The 19,065-nt window shown below is 40.2% G+C and overlaps 1 protein-coding gene across 1 annotated transcript in view; it reads left to right on the top strand.

The window, feature by feature from the left end:
- Positions 1-19,065, top strand: part of F13a1 (coagulation factor XIII, A1 polypeptide) — a 170,783-nt gene that overhangs the window by 42,441 nt on the left and 109,277 nt on the right. Inside the window, exon 4 of the mRNA XM_013016714.1 lies at positions 8,139-8,390. Within this exon, the coding sequence (XP_012872168.1) occupies positions 8,139-8,390 (252 nt within the window). The remainder of the gene's footprint in view (positions 1-8,138; positions 8,391-19,065) is intronic.

Raw genomic sequence — 19,065 nt, 5'->3', positions numbered from 1 at the left:
AGACCTGAAACAGGTTCTAAATAGTTTAGAAGGCATTGAAGGAAAAGTGAAATAATATAAAGTGGTCAAAACGCCTTACAGAGAACTTAACCTCACCAGGAACCCGTGGCTCTGAACTACTCAGGAGGCTGAGGTCTGAGGATCTGGGCAGGTAAGTCTGTGAGATTCTTATCTACAATATACTACCCCCCAAAAGCTGGAAGTAGAGCTTTGGCTCAAGTTGTAGAATGCCAGCAAAAGAAGCTTAGGGACAGCCAGGACCTCAAACTTAAGATCCTCTTGCCTCACTTCCCAAGTGCTGAGTTACAAGCACATACCACCACACCAGGCAAAAGATGTGCTATAAACCAGGATTAGTTTGAGCATAAATATTGAGTGATCTGGTAACTCCTTATGTTTTCTGAGTGGGGGCTGGAGCCCAGGGCCTTGTACATGTTAGGCTACTGCTCTATCACTGAGCTGCCTTCCCAGCCCTAGAACACTTATGTTTCTTTCCTTTTAGTTGCTATCATCCATGACTTCTGTGCCTTCTTGAGTGGTGTTTTTCAGACAATAATGCTTGGTTTGTACAGCTGGTACCCCAATGTTTCTAATAGTCACTTGGAGTAGGTACTCTATCTTGGTCCCAAGACAGTCAGTCTATGCTAGAACAGTGAATTAAACATTTTGTTCCCTCCTTTGGAGCCTCAATATCCATGGTATCCAGGCTCCCAGCTCCGTGCTGTGCATCATACCTCCTCTGAATACTTTCAGGGCCCATTGAGAAGTAGATAGATCATTTTCAGCACAAAAATGGTGCATCTTGGGAAAAACAAATGAATAGAATAGAAAAATGAATTAATATCATGAAATTTACCTTCCCAGCTGGAGACATGATGTATGGGCTCCTTAGAGATGATCCTCTCAGGAGACTGTGCTGTTTATGCTGAGAGCTCAGTTTGGATATGAATAGAAAACATGCATCCTGAAGGAAAAAGAGTTTAAACTAGCAATGTCTTTTCTTGTGCAGAGTGTTGGGAATGGAAAGTTGGCCTGGGACAAGTATCTCATTTCAGAATTTCCAAAAGTCCCTGAGATTCTCTTCCTGGGCAAGATATATGCCAAGAGCTCAGTTCAGTTCCATTGACATTTATTGGGCACCTAGTGTATGCAAAGCCAAATGACACTTTATGAAGATTGTACACACTTGGAAAAGTTCTGTTTGATAATAGATATTTAAGTGACAGGAGAAAAGGTTTTGAGTGGGATTTTCTGACAATTAATTTAGATTCATACTACTATTGTCAAATGTAGCATACATAAAAAGACTTACAGACGACGTATGCAAGGGATGAGAGGAATCAGTTGTGGGCCCTGGGTTACTGACTTCATTACCAACAGTGCAAAAAAGGGACCGGCAAATTGCAGTTGTGTCCTGATGGTCACCTCCCTACCTTGGTGCTGAACATGTTCTTCCAGATTATAGGTACAAGCAAAGTAGAGTGGAAACCCTTCAGTGAACAGCATACTATATTGACCATATTATATGTAAATTAATAAACTTCCCAGACGAACCTAATCCAATCCAAGCCTAATCACCACTTAGGACATTGTGTTTTTAGTAGAAAAAAAATTCCAAAGCTATCTACTGACAAAAAGAATGCATTTTCAAAAAAAAGGCAATAAATTCTTCCACTGAACATTGCCAACTTATGAATTTGGCATGTAGTAGGTCTTCCAGCTATGAAATGAATGGTGAAGGGTTAATTTTCCCCCAAGGTCACCCAGAGCTAAGGCTGAGCTGTAGGTCTATCTCTGTTGTCTGTCTCTTGAATAACACTAATAAGAAGCATCTGTGGGTAAAACTGGAACCCACTTGGTCCAGTAAGGTCATAAACATTAAATATGTCCATCCCCTTCCTCAGAGCCAGTCTGGGGGGGATAAATGTGAGAGCATATCTCTGTACCTTCAAGAATACATGTCCAGCCAGATGCTGGCTCATGCCTGTAATCTTAGCTATTCAAGAGTCTGAGATCTGAAGATTGTGGTTCAAAGCTAGCTCAGTCAGGAAAGTCTGTGAAACTCTTATCTTCAATTAACCACTAAAAAGCTGGAAGTGGAACTGTGGCTCAAGTGGTAGAGGGCCAGCCTAGAGTTAAAAGTGAAGGAACACTGCCCAGGTGCTGAGTTCAAGCTCCTGTACCAACACATAACACAAAAAAAGAATGTCAAGAGAGTGAGGCATCTGAATACAGTTAGCATATATGCAATCAGATTTTGCCTTTTGGTCTCAAAAATAATTCACAACTTAAAGCTAGAATTTAAACTAAGCAAATGTTAATTTTTAGATCACTTGAGAAAACAGCTCCAATTTTACCTAAGTATGAAAACGCAATTGTTAAATCTAATATCTTTTTTGTTGAGTTGCCTAGTTGTAATGATTAAATACTTTCAAACAAAATGAGAATCCTTTGGGGAGATACTGTATTTACTGCTTCTTTTATATCTTTGTGTGTGTGTGTGTATGTGTTCTTATTCTTTTGACTCTGCCTTTTCTTTAATAGCAGTGTTGAATGACTGGGTGTTTGGGGGTGGGGAAAACCTATGCAGTATTCATCCAGCACATATGTGCATGGCAGTCACTCTACCTAGGGATAGCCCTGCTTCTTACCCAGCTTTGGCCAACAGTAGCAGATTGGCAGCTAAGGATGCTGATGGATGGGACTTCTGAGCAAGAGGTCTTGAAAACACACTCATTCCTGAGGGTGAGCTGGGCTATTTAGCAAAATGAAATACTACTCTGTCACAACTTCCTCATTCACAATTCAATCATGGAAAATTCTTCCCCAGTGCTGTCGTTGAAATCATTACCCTCAGAATTAAACATGGTGTAATGCTGGTTCTGACAAGACCCTGAGGTCCTATTGACATGTCAGGTCTCACATTAATAATCAGCTTTCCTATATACTGACTATGTAAAGCTCTGTAAATGGGTAGGTTTGTGGTTGTTGTTAATTCCCTTTGGAATTCATGCCATCACTACTTGTTCCTATTTTGCTTGCAGGTGTTGCTGGGGCCACATGGCCTCACCATGTCCTCTGGGCCGCTGAGCCTTCTCCCTTTGTCGTTTGGTGTCTGATGTTACTTTCCAAATCAGCTTAGTTCTGTGTCAGCCTGGAGATCCTCCTGTGAGCCCTTCTTTGCCAGGTCTCCTTTTTCATCTCTCAGTTACCATCCTCTCTGGTCTATATTTCTAGCTCCTGTATATCTGGACCACCACCACGTGTCAGCTGTCTGTCATCTGTCTCTTATTCCTTCAGTTCTGTCTTTTATTCCTTCAGTTCTGTTCTCTAATTCTGGCATCTTCTACATACTCCATAAAGGCAGCAAGATGCGGAGCAAGAAAGGGCTTCACAGCACAAAGACCATGGTCTGTTCCCTGCCTCTCCCTTTGCCTGACTATGTGAGAGCATGACCTAGGTATTGACCCAGTCCCGCTTTCCTTTCTGTAATTATTCCCTCCCAGAGGGCAAACCTTCATTCTCATTCTATGATCTCCATAGGTATGTGTGAGCTCCCATGACAAGACTAAACAACTTTCAGAATCTTTAGACTTAGAATTTTAGCTATGAATAGTAAAACAATACAAAGTTATAAGCACTGGGTGCCAGTGACTCAGAAGGCTGAGATCTGAGGATCTCAGTTCTAAGCTAGCCGGGCAAAAAGTCTATGAGACTCTTATTCCCAGTTAACCACCAGAAAACTGGAAGTGGTGCTGTGGCTCAAAGTGGTAGAGCTTTAGCCTTAAGTGAAAAAGCTCAGTGGCAGCACCCAGGCCCAGAGTTCAAGCCCCAAGATAAAAAATAATAATAATTACAAGCAATAGCCTAGGTTTTCAACATTCTCTAAGATGGGGAGTAATTTGACCAGCAGACTTTGAAGAAATTGTTTGTTAGTAACTTAGTAATATATTTCTCTTGGAAAAAAAAAGTAGCTTCGGTAGTTTGACCTTAGCCCCCAGTTTTAGACACTGAATATGTATAATAAATCACCCTTTAAATAAATAAAATGTAATATCCTCTAAGGCAGAGGAGGGCAAATTTTTACTACCAGGGCCATGTAGTAAATATTTTAGGGATGATAGATCATGTGGTCTCTGCCACCATCAGCCAACTGCTCTTACATAACATAATACTCAAATGAGCATAAAATGCATTCTAATAAAACTTCATTTATACAAGTAGACAAGCTATGCTTGGCCCAGAGATTTTAGTTTGCTGACCTCTGTTCTTAAGCAATGATTGGAGACTGAAGTGACCAGCAGTGACTGAGAACATTATAATCTTCAATTGGATGGCATGTTTCCAGTAACTTGTCTAAGATTCTGAAAATATGAAAGTTTTTTTAAGTGATGGAGATTATGGTAAAGGGGATCTCTTTTGATTTGTACAAGTTCTCTCAACTGGAAAAAAGTAACCTATTGACACCAGATTTATGAATCTAGGACCAAGTAGTCCTTGGAAGTAGATTTGGACTCTATGGGTATTCTGGCAATTGGTAGTCCCTATCCTGATTTCCCATGGCTGGGCCACTGGAAGCATGACCTGGAGCATTTAGAAAGCCTGGGGAAATTGGAGCCACAAATGCCCTTCATTAAGTGCCCACTCCATCACAAATTGGTCACTGCCATCCCCACCTCACAGAATGAGTGACATTTTAGTCACAAGACATGGGTACTTTGCCAGCATCACACAGGATCAGAGGGTTACACTGCACTCCCCTGTGCCACAAAACTGCCCTCAACACAATACCCACAGCTTTCCCCTGAGCCACTCACCTATTCTCAGCTTCAGATCCACAGGGGGGCATTACCTCTTCTTCCTCCACCATCTCTATTTAGGAGCTCTGATGTCTAAAAACACAAACAATACATGCGCTGGAGCCAATCCCTGCTGTGTATCAGGCACAAAGCTTTCACAGTGTTATAAAATGTATTTTCCTTTTCCAGAACTACACTGTGAAGAGTTAAGAAAATGGAAGCTTTCAGTCTGTGTGTATATGCTGTATATGAAATACAAATGCGTTTCATGCTTAGCCTTGGCCTGAAGATTTCTCATTCTATATGTGTAAATATTCCCACATCTGAAAAGTCCTAGAATCCAAAACACTTCTGATTCTAAGCATTTTGGATAAGGGGTTGTCTCATGCTGCCTGAGTTTGTTCAAAGATTCCAATAAAAGTGGGTGTTAGTAGACAGGTGATCTGAGGTGTCTATGTAATTCTTCTTTAACTTTCATCTCGTGTGTGTGTGTGTGTGTGTGTGTGTGTGTGTGTGTGCGCGCACGCACATGCATGTGTGGGCATGTGCACATGTACATTGCTATTGAGACTTGAACTAAGGGCCTGATGTACTTGATTAGCTCTTTTGCTGCTCAATGCTGACACTCTACCATTTGAGCCACACCTGCACTTCTGGCCTTTTGTTGGTTAATTGGAGATAAGAGTCTCACAGATTTTCCTATCTAGATGGACTTTGAAGTGTGACCCTCAGATCTCAGTCTCCTGAGTAGCTAGGATTGTAGGTGTGCGCCACAGGCAGTCCATTCATCTCTTACTTTTTAAGTTGAAGTCTATTAAATACAATACAGATTTTTCTCTCTTCACTTTTACTAAACTTGTGTCTTTTTTTGTACCAAATCAATATTTTTGTGGTATCAGCTGCTGAGTGCGTGGTAGTAATTGAATTATAGGTCCCATTTATCTGACAAAATTGCCTTTGTTGTCTATACTCCAATAGAGATGGAGGCTCCAGAGAGCAGCAAGACCTCCAGGGAAAAGGGCAACCTCTAGCTTGAGTGTGAACCTGTATAAAAAGGAAGGCTGCATGGGGAAAGGGCAGACAGAGGTGTTGTTGATATAAAGCTGCTCCTGAGGGTAGATTTATGTAAGAACTTATGGGACCCTAGGCCCCTGGATTCCCCAAAGCAGTATTTAGACAAACTCTCAAAGCCTCTAATCGTGGCTTCTTGGTAGAAAACAATGCTTCAGTCTTTATTAGATTTATGGTAAGCCTATATAATACTCATTCTCAACTGTGATTAACTGATACCCTTAATAGACAGCAAACACTGGGATTCTAATCTTTCTCTCTGGTTTGCATTGTGTAAACCAGTCTTCTCATTAAAATTAAGCATCCATACGGAGTTACACAGTAGAAACAACCACATCCTTCAAAAGCTCTGTCTCTGACAAAATGCCTACCAAAGGGTGTTTTAAAGAGAATTTAAAACCCACTATTATTTGGAAAATATTCTATACACTTTATATAAAAAATGACTAAAATGGATAAACATTGCTCTTGAAGCTTTCTTCTGTCTGATTTGCTGTCTTTCTTGAAGAGGACTTAATTTGTTATATTTTGAAAAAGTCTATTAATGAAAGATTTGTTCTAGTTGTAGTAGCTAAAACTTTGATTGTTTCCTAAAAACTAAATTGTAAATGAAACTATAAGCTAAGGAATTAGAGTGCTGTGAAGTTGACTCCATAGCTCAGAAGGCTAGATAAAATTTTGCGATCATGACCATGTTAATAAGAATTTGGCCCCCAAATGGCAGTAATTAAGAAAAAAATAAGATTTGGCTTGAAATAGCTTATGCATAATAGAATGAGTTGGAAATATGGTAAAAAGACATGCTTAATCTTCTGTAAAATAACAGCTCTTTTTCAAGTATTTGTTATGCATGAGAACTTATGTACAAAGCACCTTACATATATTATTTTGACTTGTTGTGAACTCAGTGGCCTTATTATCCTTACTTACTTATGAAGATAAAAAAAATGAGGTAAGGATTTGTAAAGGTCAGGTTTTTTTGCTGGAGGTCAAAAGGCTAAGAAGCAGCAGAGACAATATTTTCCAGGTCATTTGCCCAGGGAACCTGAACTAAACATGGCTTGTGACAACAATTTAAAGCATTAAAGGGATTGGCAACAAACACATGTTTAGGTTAAATATAAAAATGGCTGCATGTACTAAACCTAAAAGGTCAGCCATATCGTAATCGTAGTTAATACCATAATAAAGAAAGTCTGTTCAGAATAAAGAAAAAGACATTTGCCCTAAAAGCAGTATGGTATGCTCACGGTGCTTCTACATGATTAAAAATGAATGTAACATCTTTAAAGAGTAGAAATTTAAGAAATGATAAGCTCTAAAGTATCCTATAAGCTTTGTTTTGGCCTGCAAGTTGGTGTTCCTACATCTTGCTTGAATTTACTGTCTAAACAACTGCAATGATTGGCCCCTTCTGAAGCTCATGATAAAACTTAATCTCTGTTGTGGACTGTTAAGAGGGTAGAAATTAGCTGGATGTTAGTGACTCATTCCTGTAAATCCTAGCTATTCAGGTTGAGATCTGAGGATCTCAGTTTGAAGCCAGCCTGGGCAGGAAAGTTCACAAGACTATCACCAACTAACTAGCAAAAAGCCAGAAGTAGAAATATGGCTCAAGTGATAGAGCTCTAGCCTTGAGTGAGAAAGCTAAGCTAGAGTCTGAAGTCCTGAGTTCAAATTCTGTTATCACCACACATACTCATAGACAAGAAAAGAGAATGCAAATTTGATGTGACTATCACGTTAAGGGGTGAGGTCTTCAAGGAACAACTAGGATTAGATAAATGCATTGGTGAGGGATCCTTCCTCCCTATCCCCTGGTAGCTTTGCAAGAAGAGAAAAGGAGACCAGAACACACGCATGCTTCTGTGACACACACACACACACACACACACCTTTAATTCATCAGGACGCTGCTGGAAGAGAGGTCATTGTCCCATGTGGCTCCTCAACCTTGAACCAGAGCTATATGAGTCCAGATAACTTCTTTACAAACCCTCTAGCTGGAGGTGCTGTGTTGTCCCTAACAGAAAACAGGTGAAATCACCTGAAGACTTATTTATCTGTTTTATTTGTACCCATGACAAATCTGAGCATCAAAGAAGTTAGGAAAATCAACCGCCATCATGCTTGTTAGTAACAGAGATGGAATGCAAACCTATGTTGTAGGATCTCAGGCAAATGCACTCTTTCCCTCCTTCACCCACAAACGAAGAATGTGAACACAAAGAGTCAGTGAAATCTCACCATTTCTCTTTCTTCTCCCAGGTCGCTATCCCCAGGAGAACAAAGGCACCTACATCCCCGTGCCTATAGTCTCAGAGTTCCAAAGTGGCAAATGGGGAGCCAAGGTTATCATGAACGAGGACAGGTCTGTCCGGCTGTCCATCCAGTCTTCCCCTGAGTGCATTGTGGGGAAATTCCGCATGTATGTTGCTGTCTGGACGCCCTACGGTATCCTCCGTACCCCCCGGAACCAAGAGACAGATACGTACATTCTCTTCAATCCCTGGTGTGAAGGTAAGGGGCAAGCATTGCATTTGCTCACTTTAGTTCACAGGATGGCAATGCAGCTCTTGGGGGGAGGGCGGGGTGCAGTGCTATTCTAACAGAATGAGCTCGTGCTTTCGACTTGCACATGTGGGTATAAAACCTGGATATGAGAACTTAATGCTGCTATGTACTTATTCCAGGAATGAATTAAAGACTACTAAGTCGCACAGTTGAGTTCAGGGTGGAAGTGCAACCTCTGTGTTACTGCTTTGTAAACATAATGGATATCCTTTTTAAATTTTTGAACATGTTTATTATCATTGGTTGTACAAAGGAGTTGCTATTCACTGAAGCAGTTTATGAATACAGTGCATCTTCATCCATGCCAGCCCTTTTAACATTCTCACCCACACCTCCAACCAACCCCTCCCCTTACTTATTCTAATTTTAGGTTATATATGGATTTTTTTGCCATTTAACAAAGCAGTTTAATGTGTAAAATACTTCTTGATCTGTGCCACTACTTCAACATCTTCAGCCACTTTTGATCCACCCTTTCCCTTACATTTCTCAATTCTGTGGTACATACAATTAATTCTGCCCTGCATTCTCTGCCCTTTTCCTCTTCATTCTTTTCCTCTTCATTCTTTTACCCTTCTCCCCTTAGTCCCACTCTCTCCCCATTTCCTTGTACTTATTTTGTTAGGCTTCTTCAACTTGTCTTGCAGCAGGCTTATCTGCCTATGAGCCAATGTTCAAATTGATGTGAGCAGATGTGGACTCCTGTTCCATGAAACTCATCAATTCAGCATTAGACATTTTGTGACTGGTTGGTGTGGTACAGGGTTACAGATGCTTTTTACAGAGACAAACTAATATTTCAAAAATATTGAATTGGAGATGAGTATACATACCAAGGAGAAGTTGCAATTAAGAATATGGATCTTGTCAGAATCAGGGATGTGAAATTGAGAGTTACCTTGGCTAAGAAGGAAATATAGATATAGAAGGAAATAAGGTAGCCTAGTCTAGTAGTAGACCTAGCAAAGAAGAGTGACATAGAAGAACATGTAGGATGTGGTCTAAGAAAATTTTATTTTAAAAATTTATACTTAAAAAAGTTGGAAACATTCAGGAGTTTCTTGTTGACTTCCCTTGCATTACCAAAAGGAAGTAGCAGACATCATATATTTCTCCAGCACTGTAGAGTATGATTTTCTCCTACTTTATTTTATCCATAGCTTTTTTCTGGATTCATAATTTCCTAGAGAACAGATCTCTAAGCATGTCAGTGGATGCGATCACTCTTCCTGCAATGAAGAGTGTGACATATTTGTTTTACACGAAAACTACCAGAGTAGAAGGAGGCAATCCAATAATTAGATGCTGTGGTACATTAAATGCCTTAGATGCTGTGGTACATTGGAATGACTTCCCTTTGCTATTTCTACATAGAAAAAAGAAGGTGAGGCTAAAACCAGAGACCGAGTTGTGAGCTGTGGTCCAAGACAAGAACAATGACACTCTGCATGATGGTGGTAGCAATGGAGTTGGGGAGAAGAGGATGGATGGGACATGTATTTTGGATTTAGAAAAGAAGTTGCACAGAGATTAAAGAAGAAAGATGAAGATGGGGGAGGGATTAAGAATAACTCCAGGTTGTCTGGTTTGGGCAGCTGAGGTGGTGGTGGGGGGGAGGGGAGTTCAGTTTAGAAGCATGACAGGAAGTCTCCTGCTCTCTTGAATAGAGGGAAAATAGTTACTAGTCCCTTAATTCCTTGGCCTTTGGAAATCTTAACATTTCTGCAAAATTGCTCCTCATGGCATCTCTGCCTCTAGGAATCTTCTTTCCTCCACTATTTACCCTGTGACACCACAAATGAGAAAATTGACCTTCTTCAATTGAAGCATTGTCAGCAGCAATAAGTCACACAAACCATCTGCACATGTCTAGACCTCAGCAGCAGTCCAGTGTGGGAGTGAGACCTAAAGGGTGTCCTTGGTGGTACTCAAGCTTAGTGAATGTGCAGGATTACTTAAGACTTCTTTGCAGCACCTTTGACTTGGTGGGTTTGGGTCAAACCTGAGGATTAGCATTTCTAATCATTCCTAGGATAGGCTTAGGTTATGAAGTGGAAAAAAATTCAGAGAAAGATTGACATACGTAATAAGCTCAAAATAAGAGTAACGAAACACAGAACTGGACATCGGTAGCTCATGCCTGTAATCCTAAGTACTCAGGAAGTTGTGATCTGAGGATCATAGTTCACAGCTAGTTTGGGCAGGAGTCTGTAAGACTCTTCTCTCCAATTAGCCACAAAAAGCCAGAAGTAGAGCGATGGCTCAAGTGGTAGAGTGCTAGCTTTGAGCACAAAAGTTCAGTGACAACACTCAGCACCTGAGTTCAAACGACAGGACCAGCACACGCACACACACACACACACACACACACGTGCACACACACACACGCACACACACACATACACACACACACACACACACACGGCACTATAATTTATTCTCCTCCTTAAAACTTCACTAGCTCCTCTGTGATTCTAATCCCAGATTTTCTTCTCTCTGTTTCTTCACTCTTTTTCAGTAGAAAAGTCTCTTTTCTCATATACGAGGATACTGCAAGCTTTATAAATTTTGTTGGTGTCTTCCAACAACCCTACATTGAGAGACTGTACCTGTTTGAAGACTATTCCCCCAAGAAAAAAGTCTAGTTCCTGCTTTAAAAAAATACCTTTTAACCTTCTTATCTTAATGCACACTGAGCTTCTGTGGAAGGTGTATGAAGTGGGAGAATTATTTCTCTTATTGTGTGGACTTTCTCACCTAGCAACTAAGGCATAATCCTAAAAGGAGATCAACACAACTAGATATACTGCAGCCTGATCATCATCACAGTGCTGTGTTTGCAGATGCTAATATATAACAAGGGATTTGTTGAGCAACTAGAAAGTAGGTCCAAAGAGAGGTGGGACCATTGATCAGGTGGTAAAGGTCACACAGAAAAGGGGACAGTGTCCATCCAGGTTATCAAAAAAGAGCTAGGTGGATCAAGATCCCGGGAACACTGCTTAGCACATGTACAGGTCAAGGGAGCAATGGACACTGGATGGAAAGTTCCACCACAGAATGTATTATTGATGAGGAGTTTTCAGCTCTGTTTCTGGGGGCTCTTCAGCCTGCTTTGCATTCACAGGCAATTCATCCTTCTTAATTGCTAAATCACTAATGAAAATCAATTGCATCTCCAGTATGTCCTCCACCCAGGGTCCTTGAAGGGAGAATTGTGCTAACTGCTTCATGCTGTGAGGAACCCCTTCTCCAGGGGTATAGAGATGGAATTGCACCCACAGAGGCAACAGGAATGAGTTGGACATGTATTATAACATCTATCCTGTTTCTCTCAACACTAAGGACCTCTAATTTATCAAATGTATTATTTATTGAGTTTTTACCAAACTGAACTCATTCTTAGTGTGACACAGATATTAGAGTTCTGAGATATTTAGATTTCTGATGGCTTTGCCTGGTACACTGAGGCACTGGTAAGCCGTAATGTTTAGGTGGGGTCTTGCTCTTCCCAAGCACTTGTGACTCTTCTGTATTCCTCATCGCTGAAGTCTCCCATCATCCAACTTTATATCCCATGATCTTGCCAAGTACCTGGCATATACTTGCTCCTGTTTTGTGAATTGATTTTACAATCCCAAGTAAATTTCTTTTAAGGTACTTTATACCCTACTATAACAGAGAAGTGATCAATGTAATTCTGAGACTTTCTATCTTGAAAAGTGTTAATTTGGGGTAGTATGCTTGTGAGTGATGGGTGTGTAGGTTTCTATCAGCCTCTAATACTAAGTTAGCATTTAGTGTTCTTTCTTTCTTTCTTTCTTTCTTTCTTTCTTTCTTTCTTCTTTCTTTCTTTCTTTCTTTCTTTCTTTCTTTCTTTCTTTCTTTCTTTCTTTCTTTCTTTCTTTCTTTCTTTTGTCGGTCCTGGGGCTTGAACTCTGGGCCTGGGCGTTTTCCCTGCGCTCTTCAGTTCAAGGCAAGCACTCTACTACATGAGCCATAGTACCACTTTCAGTTTTCTAGTGGTTTATTGGAGATAAGAGTCTCAGGGACTTTCCTTGCCCAGGCTGGCTTTGAACCGTGATCCTCAGATCTCAGCCTCCTGAGTAGCTAGGATTACAGGCGTGAGCCACCGGTGCCTGACTTAGTGTTCTTTTTTTTTTTGGTCAGTCTTGGGGCTTGAACTCTGGGCCTGGGTGCTGTCCTTCAACTCTTGAGCTCAAGGCTAATGCTCTACCATTTGAGCCACAGTGCCACTTCCAGTTTTCTAGGGGTTTATTGGAGATAAGAGTCTCATGGACTTTCCTTGCCTGGGCTGGCTTTGAACTGTGATCCTCAGATCTCAGCCTCCTGAGTAGCTAGGATTACAGGCATGAGCCACCAGCGCCTGGCCCGGCTTAGTGTTCTTAACTTTTCTTATTCAGTGTACTTTTTGCATTTTATTTTAAACATAATCCTTTTTGCATTTTCTTTGAATGTAAGAAACCATTACATTTTCAATATCTTAGATGGCCTTAATAAAGACATGTGGCCAATATATGCTGGATTATTAAATTCATCCATAGACTATTTACCTTGTAATACCCATGTTCATGTAGACACTTCAGTAGGATCAAATCCACATTGACTGGTATCCTCCAAGTTGCAATGGTCAACATTCCCATGTTAGAGATGCCCATGAGTCCAGTCTTGAATTTACACCCTTAGGCTAGAGCCATTCATCATCCATCCACACATATTCATGGTCTGTTTTTCACCATGGTCATGGCAACACAAATTGCCCATGCAAAGTACAACATCATTACTTATTTAGTCATAAATATTCAGAGTCAATGCTGAATCCATCACTGGGTTATGGCAATGAAAACGATAGACACATTTATTTGGCCCTCACAGGGCTGCTAATAAGGATTTTTACAAATGAGCTGCTCATAAAATTTAATTATAATTGTAAAAAGTACTAAAATAGATCAGAGACAACAAGAGCATAAAACAAGGGCTTCTCAGCTAGCTGGGGATCAGAAAAAGTCCAGTCAGTGGCTTGTTTTTCTGTCCCCTCCCCTCCCAGAACAGTGCTTATGAAAAACAGCAATCAAATTGAATTGATTGATTAATTCAACTCGCTTACTTGAATTTTCATGAAGTTTCAAATAAAACTTCTTTAGCTTTCTGTTTCATAAAATGGTTTATCTAATCCTGTCCCCTGATCTACAATTTTGTATACTGAGATTACAGTTACCTAAGACGTAACTGTTTCAAAAATGTAAAATGGAATTCTCCAGAAAGGAATTTCCATACATCTAAAGTTGCATGCTATTCCAAGAAGACAGTCTCACACCATCCAGCCCCATGCATCCTGGATGCGAATCTTCCCTTTGTCCAGGGTATCCATACTGTATATGCTACCCACTATGGGTTATTGAGGAGTGTCTCAGTAATCAGACCGACTGTCACAGACCACAGTACTTGTTCAAGTAACCCTTACTAATGGTTCCAAAGTGCAAGAGTAATGATGTAAAGGAAGCAAAAGGTATAAAACATGAAAGGACAGGCTAATCCCAACATTACATAGCAATGCTGCAGAATAAAACACTGGAAACACAAAAGCATAGGATGTGTAGGATTCTAAACTCTCTGAGGTTTAGGCATTCAGTAGGGATGGAGAATGTATCTCCTACGGAAAAGAGAAGACTACTGTATCACTCTTCCCAATGTGAGTCACTTACGGCCCCCTTTGTCCTTATTATACCAAGTATTATGCAGTATAGAACTACAATCAGAGGAACCCCAAAGATCTTACGGTTAACATTCTTTCAGTGGCATATAAGAGACCACAGGATCAAGATCCAAAGCTGTTTATGTTTCTGGAAGGAGCAAGATCATAGAGGTGTAATTCAGAAACACATTCATCTGCCAATATACGTAGCTTACAATTCTTTTCATGTGGAATTTTTTAATATTCTTCCAAGAGTGTTCATCATCATGTTTTCCTATTTGTGTGCTTTGGAAAAGAATATCCTTATCTAATTCATCCTGGCATGGGTACCTGGCAGAGAGTTGGAGCTCTGTGAGTGTTTGCAGAAATTAACTGATAACCAACTACTCCAAGAGAACTCTGGGAGAAGGCTATTAGGCTCCTATAACAAAAAGGAAATAGGTTTCTTTCACAATGTTAAATACATTTCTCAAGGTCATACAGAAAATTAGGAAAGATACTGGGGTAAAACTTTAAGTATCAACTAGAGCAGGATATTTTTTTTAAATAGAAGTCACTGACATGTGGCCTGTGGAGCAAGACAGACAAGATGAACAGGACCAACTGAGAAGCTTCTCTGATGATCGGTCATGTTGGAAAGCCCTGCCCTTCAAAAGAAAGAAATTAGCAGACATAAAGCGATAAGAGCAAACAAACAGAAGGAAAGGAAACTAAAGCATGCCTGCCAGGGTGCAGGTTCCCTCAGAGAATATATGCTAAGCAAAGCAGCTCTGACATTTTCTTTGTAGAACTGCTTCATGAATAATATTCTATCTTCTGAAGGGAGTCAAACTGAAAAGTCCTTAACCAGCAAAACTGGCAAATTAGCGTGCAAGGAATATATTTCCTAGGCTGGTATGTGCTGTAGTGTCCTGTGACGTATGGGCAGGGCAAGGAAGCAGATACAACCACGAGTGTCCGGGCTTGAACTCAGGGCCTGGTGCTGCCTTTGAGCATTTTTAGCTCAAGGCTATTGCTCTACCACTTGAGCTATGCTTCCTTTCTAGTTTTTTTTGGTGCTAAATTGGAGATAAGAGTCTCATAGATAGGCCTGCCCAGGCTGGCCTTGAACCTCTGTTCTCAGGTTTCAGCTTCCTGAGTAACTAGGATTACAGGTGTGAGCCACCAGCACCTGGCTGGAAGATTTTTTCATATGCCTATGGCATGCACAGCCTGCCGTTTCCTCTGATTTACTTTGCAATGGATAAACACATCGTGATGACCCCAGTCTGGAGCCACATGTGCTCGGCAGAGAAAGCCACGCCCTTCAAGAGTGATTGTGGACATCCAGCATAAATCTTGCCTCTTTCATTAGCGATGCTCAGCCTGCACGTAAAGGGGAGGCAAGGGAAGTGACACCTAATCCAGTAGCTCTAAATCCCTCCCCTCACTAAGAAGGTGACACATTTTGCCATTATTCTTCCTAAAGGATGGATAACAAGAGCAACCCGTGATGAAAACAGTCCCTCCAGGTAGCCTCCCCACACCATAGTTTTCTTTGATTTCCGAGCCATTGCTTTACAAAGCTTGAGCCTAATAGCACTGGAAATTGTACTTGTTTTAACTCTAAAATAGCATGTAAACCAGTAACAGGAATTTTTCTGTCCAGGTAGTAATGAATGGCCTCCCTTCTCCCAAAGAGCCTATTCCAATGCTGAAATCAATGAGCTCAACATTCATCTTTACATGTTTGTTATAAATCCATACTTTCTCTGGGTAAGGAGGCCAGTGGTCATTTCTGAGAGTGCCTGAAATCAGCCTTTAAGTGAGTCCTAACATTTGGCAGCCCATGATTTTCCTTTTTTTTTTTTTAACAACCTCACTATTTCCAACAGAGAAACAGTCAAATAAGGTCTTCAATTTGTTACTACTTGCCTTGTGTAAATTGTTAGTCACCCTGGAAGGGGTGGTATTTACAAGGTCTGTATTTTGAAGGTCTGTTGTGCGCCAGGGTCTCTCAGGGACACAAAGGAGATACTCTGCCACATCTGCCCATGAAGCTGTGTGTAATCTGTTTCCTCTTGAGTTCTATTGTAGTGATGGGGGTTTGCCAAAGGTTATTGGCAATTCTAATGTTGTCTGAAGGCCCATGAGGATACCATACTCATTCTGTGAGCTCTCCTGACGTGTTCTCTGTTCTCACATAACTGAGAAGTGAAGTTTCCATATCCAAGTACAGGCAGGTACACACACAATTACAGAAATGGACACACACACACAGACACACACACACACACACACACACACACACACACACCTTTACCATCTACCACATCAAATTGTTAGGCCTCTATCACAGCGAGTTAGTTTTTCCTGTTAGTACCAACCTTTACTAAGTAGAACCAGCTTTTCCTTGAAACTAGAACTCATTCCTCCTGTGAAACCTACCAGAAATTATAAAAAAAAAAAAAAACAAACAGCAAAAATCCCAGAAGAAAAATGCAATTTTTTAAATTCTATTTTTATTAGCTTTCCTATCGTAGTGATTTTTCTTTTAAATTTCATAGTGGGAAGTGTGTGTTTGTGTGTGTCTCTGTGTGTTTGTGTGTGTGTGTGTGTCTTTGTCTGTCTGTGTGTGTATATATGTCTGTAAAGCATAGCATTGGACATCTATTTTAAAAGTGACAGACTGAAATGAAAACAGAAGAAATAAAACATTTGCTTTCCACCCTCAATCGCCTTTAAAAACCATAAATTTAAAATTAAAATTGAAGCTTCCCATTTGACTTTCTTCCCTTGCTGGGGATTCACAGTGATGTGGCCTGGTTGGAAGTGAGATTTAATTCAGCAGCTGGAAGGAAAAGGATGGCCTGGGTGGAGCCACTCCTCCTAGTCATAGTGTTCAAATTTATAACTTCCCATCAATAATAACCCAGGGCCCCAAAGTAAATGCTTCACTTTCTTGAACTTTTCTTCTATTCTCTGAGCTCCAGACACAGACCACTCATTACTACAACAAACAGGGACTGACTTTATACCATGCTCTTGGTTTTACCATGGTTCTGGTTGATAGGGACACAGACTATCAAGTCCCCACCTCTGGGCTCCACCTCTGGTTGGAACAGTCACAGCCTACAGGAGAGCAAAATGATAATTCACATCCTGGCTTCCTGTCTCAGCAGCGGGATGGACTTGGAAATTTATTTGGGTCAGACTCAGTCCCTTTATCATGAAATGGGGATAATAAGCTGAGCATCAGTGGCTTGTGTCTGTAATCCTAGCTACTCAGGAAGCTGAGATCTCAGTCTGGAGGTTCAAAGTCCGTTGAAGAAGAAGAATCAAACTCTTATCTCGAGTTTACTAGGAAAATACCAGACTGGAGACATGGTTCAAGTGGTAGAGTACCAGTTATGAGCAAGAAAGTCAAGTAAGAGCACAAAGCCCTGAGTTCAAGCCCAAGTACTGGCACATAAAATTAAATTAAAAATGGGAATAATAGAATGCCTTTGTCATAAAGATGCCATGAGTTATGATGAGTTAACTTTTGTACATGTTGAAAGCTCCTGGCATATAATGAATATTAACCACATAGATTGTTCATGAAAAAAATCTGCAACCAAAAATGACCATTTCTATAATCTATAGGACATAGGAACAAGGCTTCACTCAGACTGCACAGGAAGGAATGAGATGGAAAGTTGTATGGATAGATGATAGTTAATGAGGACATTGGTAACTAAAAAGGAGAACAATTTTCAAGAAAAATTTATTTGTGAAAGTTGGGCTTGTTAGTCTCTTATTAGATAGCTTTACATAAATAAACCATTTTATTGGCTTATGTCAGCCATATTTTTAAAGTATTTTCTGATTATGGAAGTCTTATTATAGAAACAAAAAATAATAAAAGTTCAAAAGAACTCAAGCACCTACAAGTTGAGACACCAATTGGGAAGATTTGGATGTATTCTTATCTATTTGATATTTTGTTCTTCTAATGAATACACTATGCTTTCTAAAACATATAACTATGTGCACATGTCCATGATAAAAAAAAAGTGAAATTCCACTTTCTCTGCTTCCTAAACTTGAGGAAACCAATTTTGTGTAGTGCATACGTAGTGTGTGTGTATGTGTGTGTGTGTGTGTGTGTGTGTGTGTGTATACTCTTTGACCACAAATGAGATGGTGTTATATATTTTACTTACTACCATCCATGGCAATGTGTCTTGGACAGTTTTGTGTATTGGTTCATACACTTGTTAAAACTTGTTTTGCCAATAGTGGGACCTTAACTCAGGGCCTGGCACTCATTCCTTGAGCTTTTGTAAGCTAAAGGCTAGCACTCTACTGTCCCTGAGCCTTTTTGCTCAGGGCTAGCACTCTATCACTTGAGCCACAGCTCAAGCAGTTAGTTGGAGATGAGCCTCATGGGCAGGAGACTGGGTTGCATTCAAATCACGATCTTGTTAGCATTTGTCTTAGTGTTAGCCTCTATGATGAAAAATCATGGTTATTTCATGGCTATTTTAATTTGCATCCCTATAATTAGTAGTGATATTGAGCATCTTTTCATATGCTCATTGAATATTGTTTCTTTATCTGTTCTTATCTGAAACACATTAAGAGTTGTCCAAAGGAAACACACACGCAGCTCTTAGATCACTAAATTTTCTATATGAGGGAAAGAGATCTTACTCAAATTTCTTTCCCACATGGATAGCCAGTTGCCAGAATGCCATGCATTGATCAGACCTATCATATCCAATGATTTCAAATGCCATCTTTAATGCATATTAGGCTTGAATATACAGGTTGCTCAATCTGCATATTGCTGTGTCATGCAGATATCAGATTAAATTATAGCTTTACTTCAGTCAGCTATAATCACAGTAATGCTTCATTTAAAAAAAGAAGAAAAAGAAGAAG

The sequence above is a fragment of the Dipodomys ordii genome, unplaced genomic scaffold, assembly GCF_000151885.1.
Source record: "Dipodomys ordii isolate 6190 unplaced genomic scaffold, Dord_2.0 Scaffold32, whole genome shotgun sequence".
NCBI classification, from domain to species: Eukaryota; Metazoa; Chordata; class Mammalia; order Rodentia; family Heteromyidae; genus Dipodomys; species Dipodomys ordii.
This window is presented reverse-complemented; position numbering and strand designations above follow the sequence as displayed.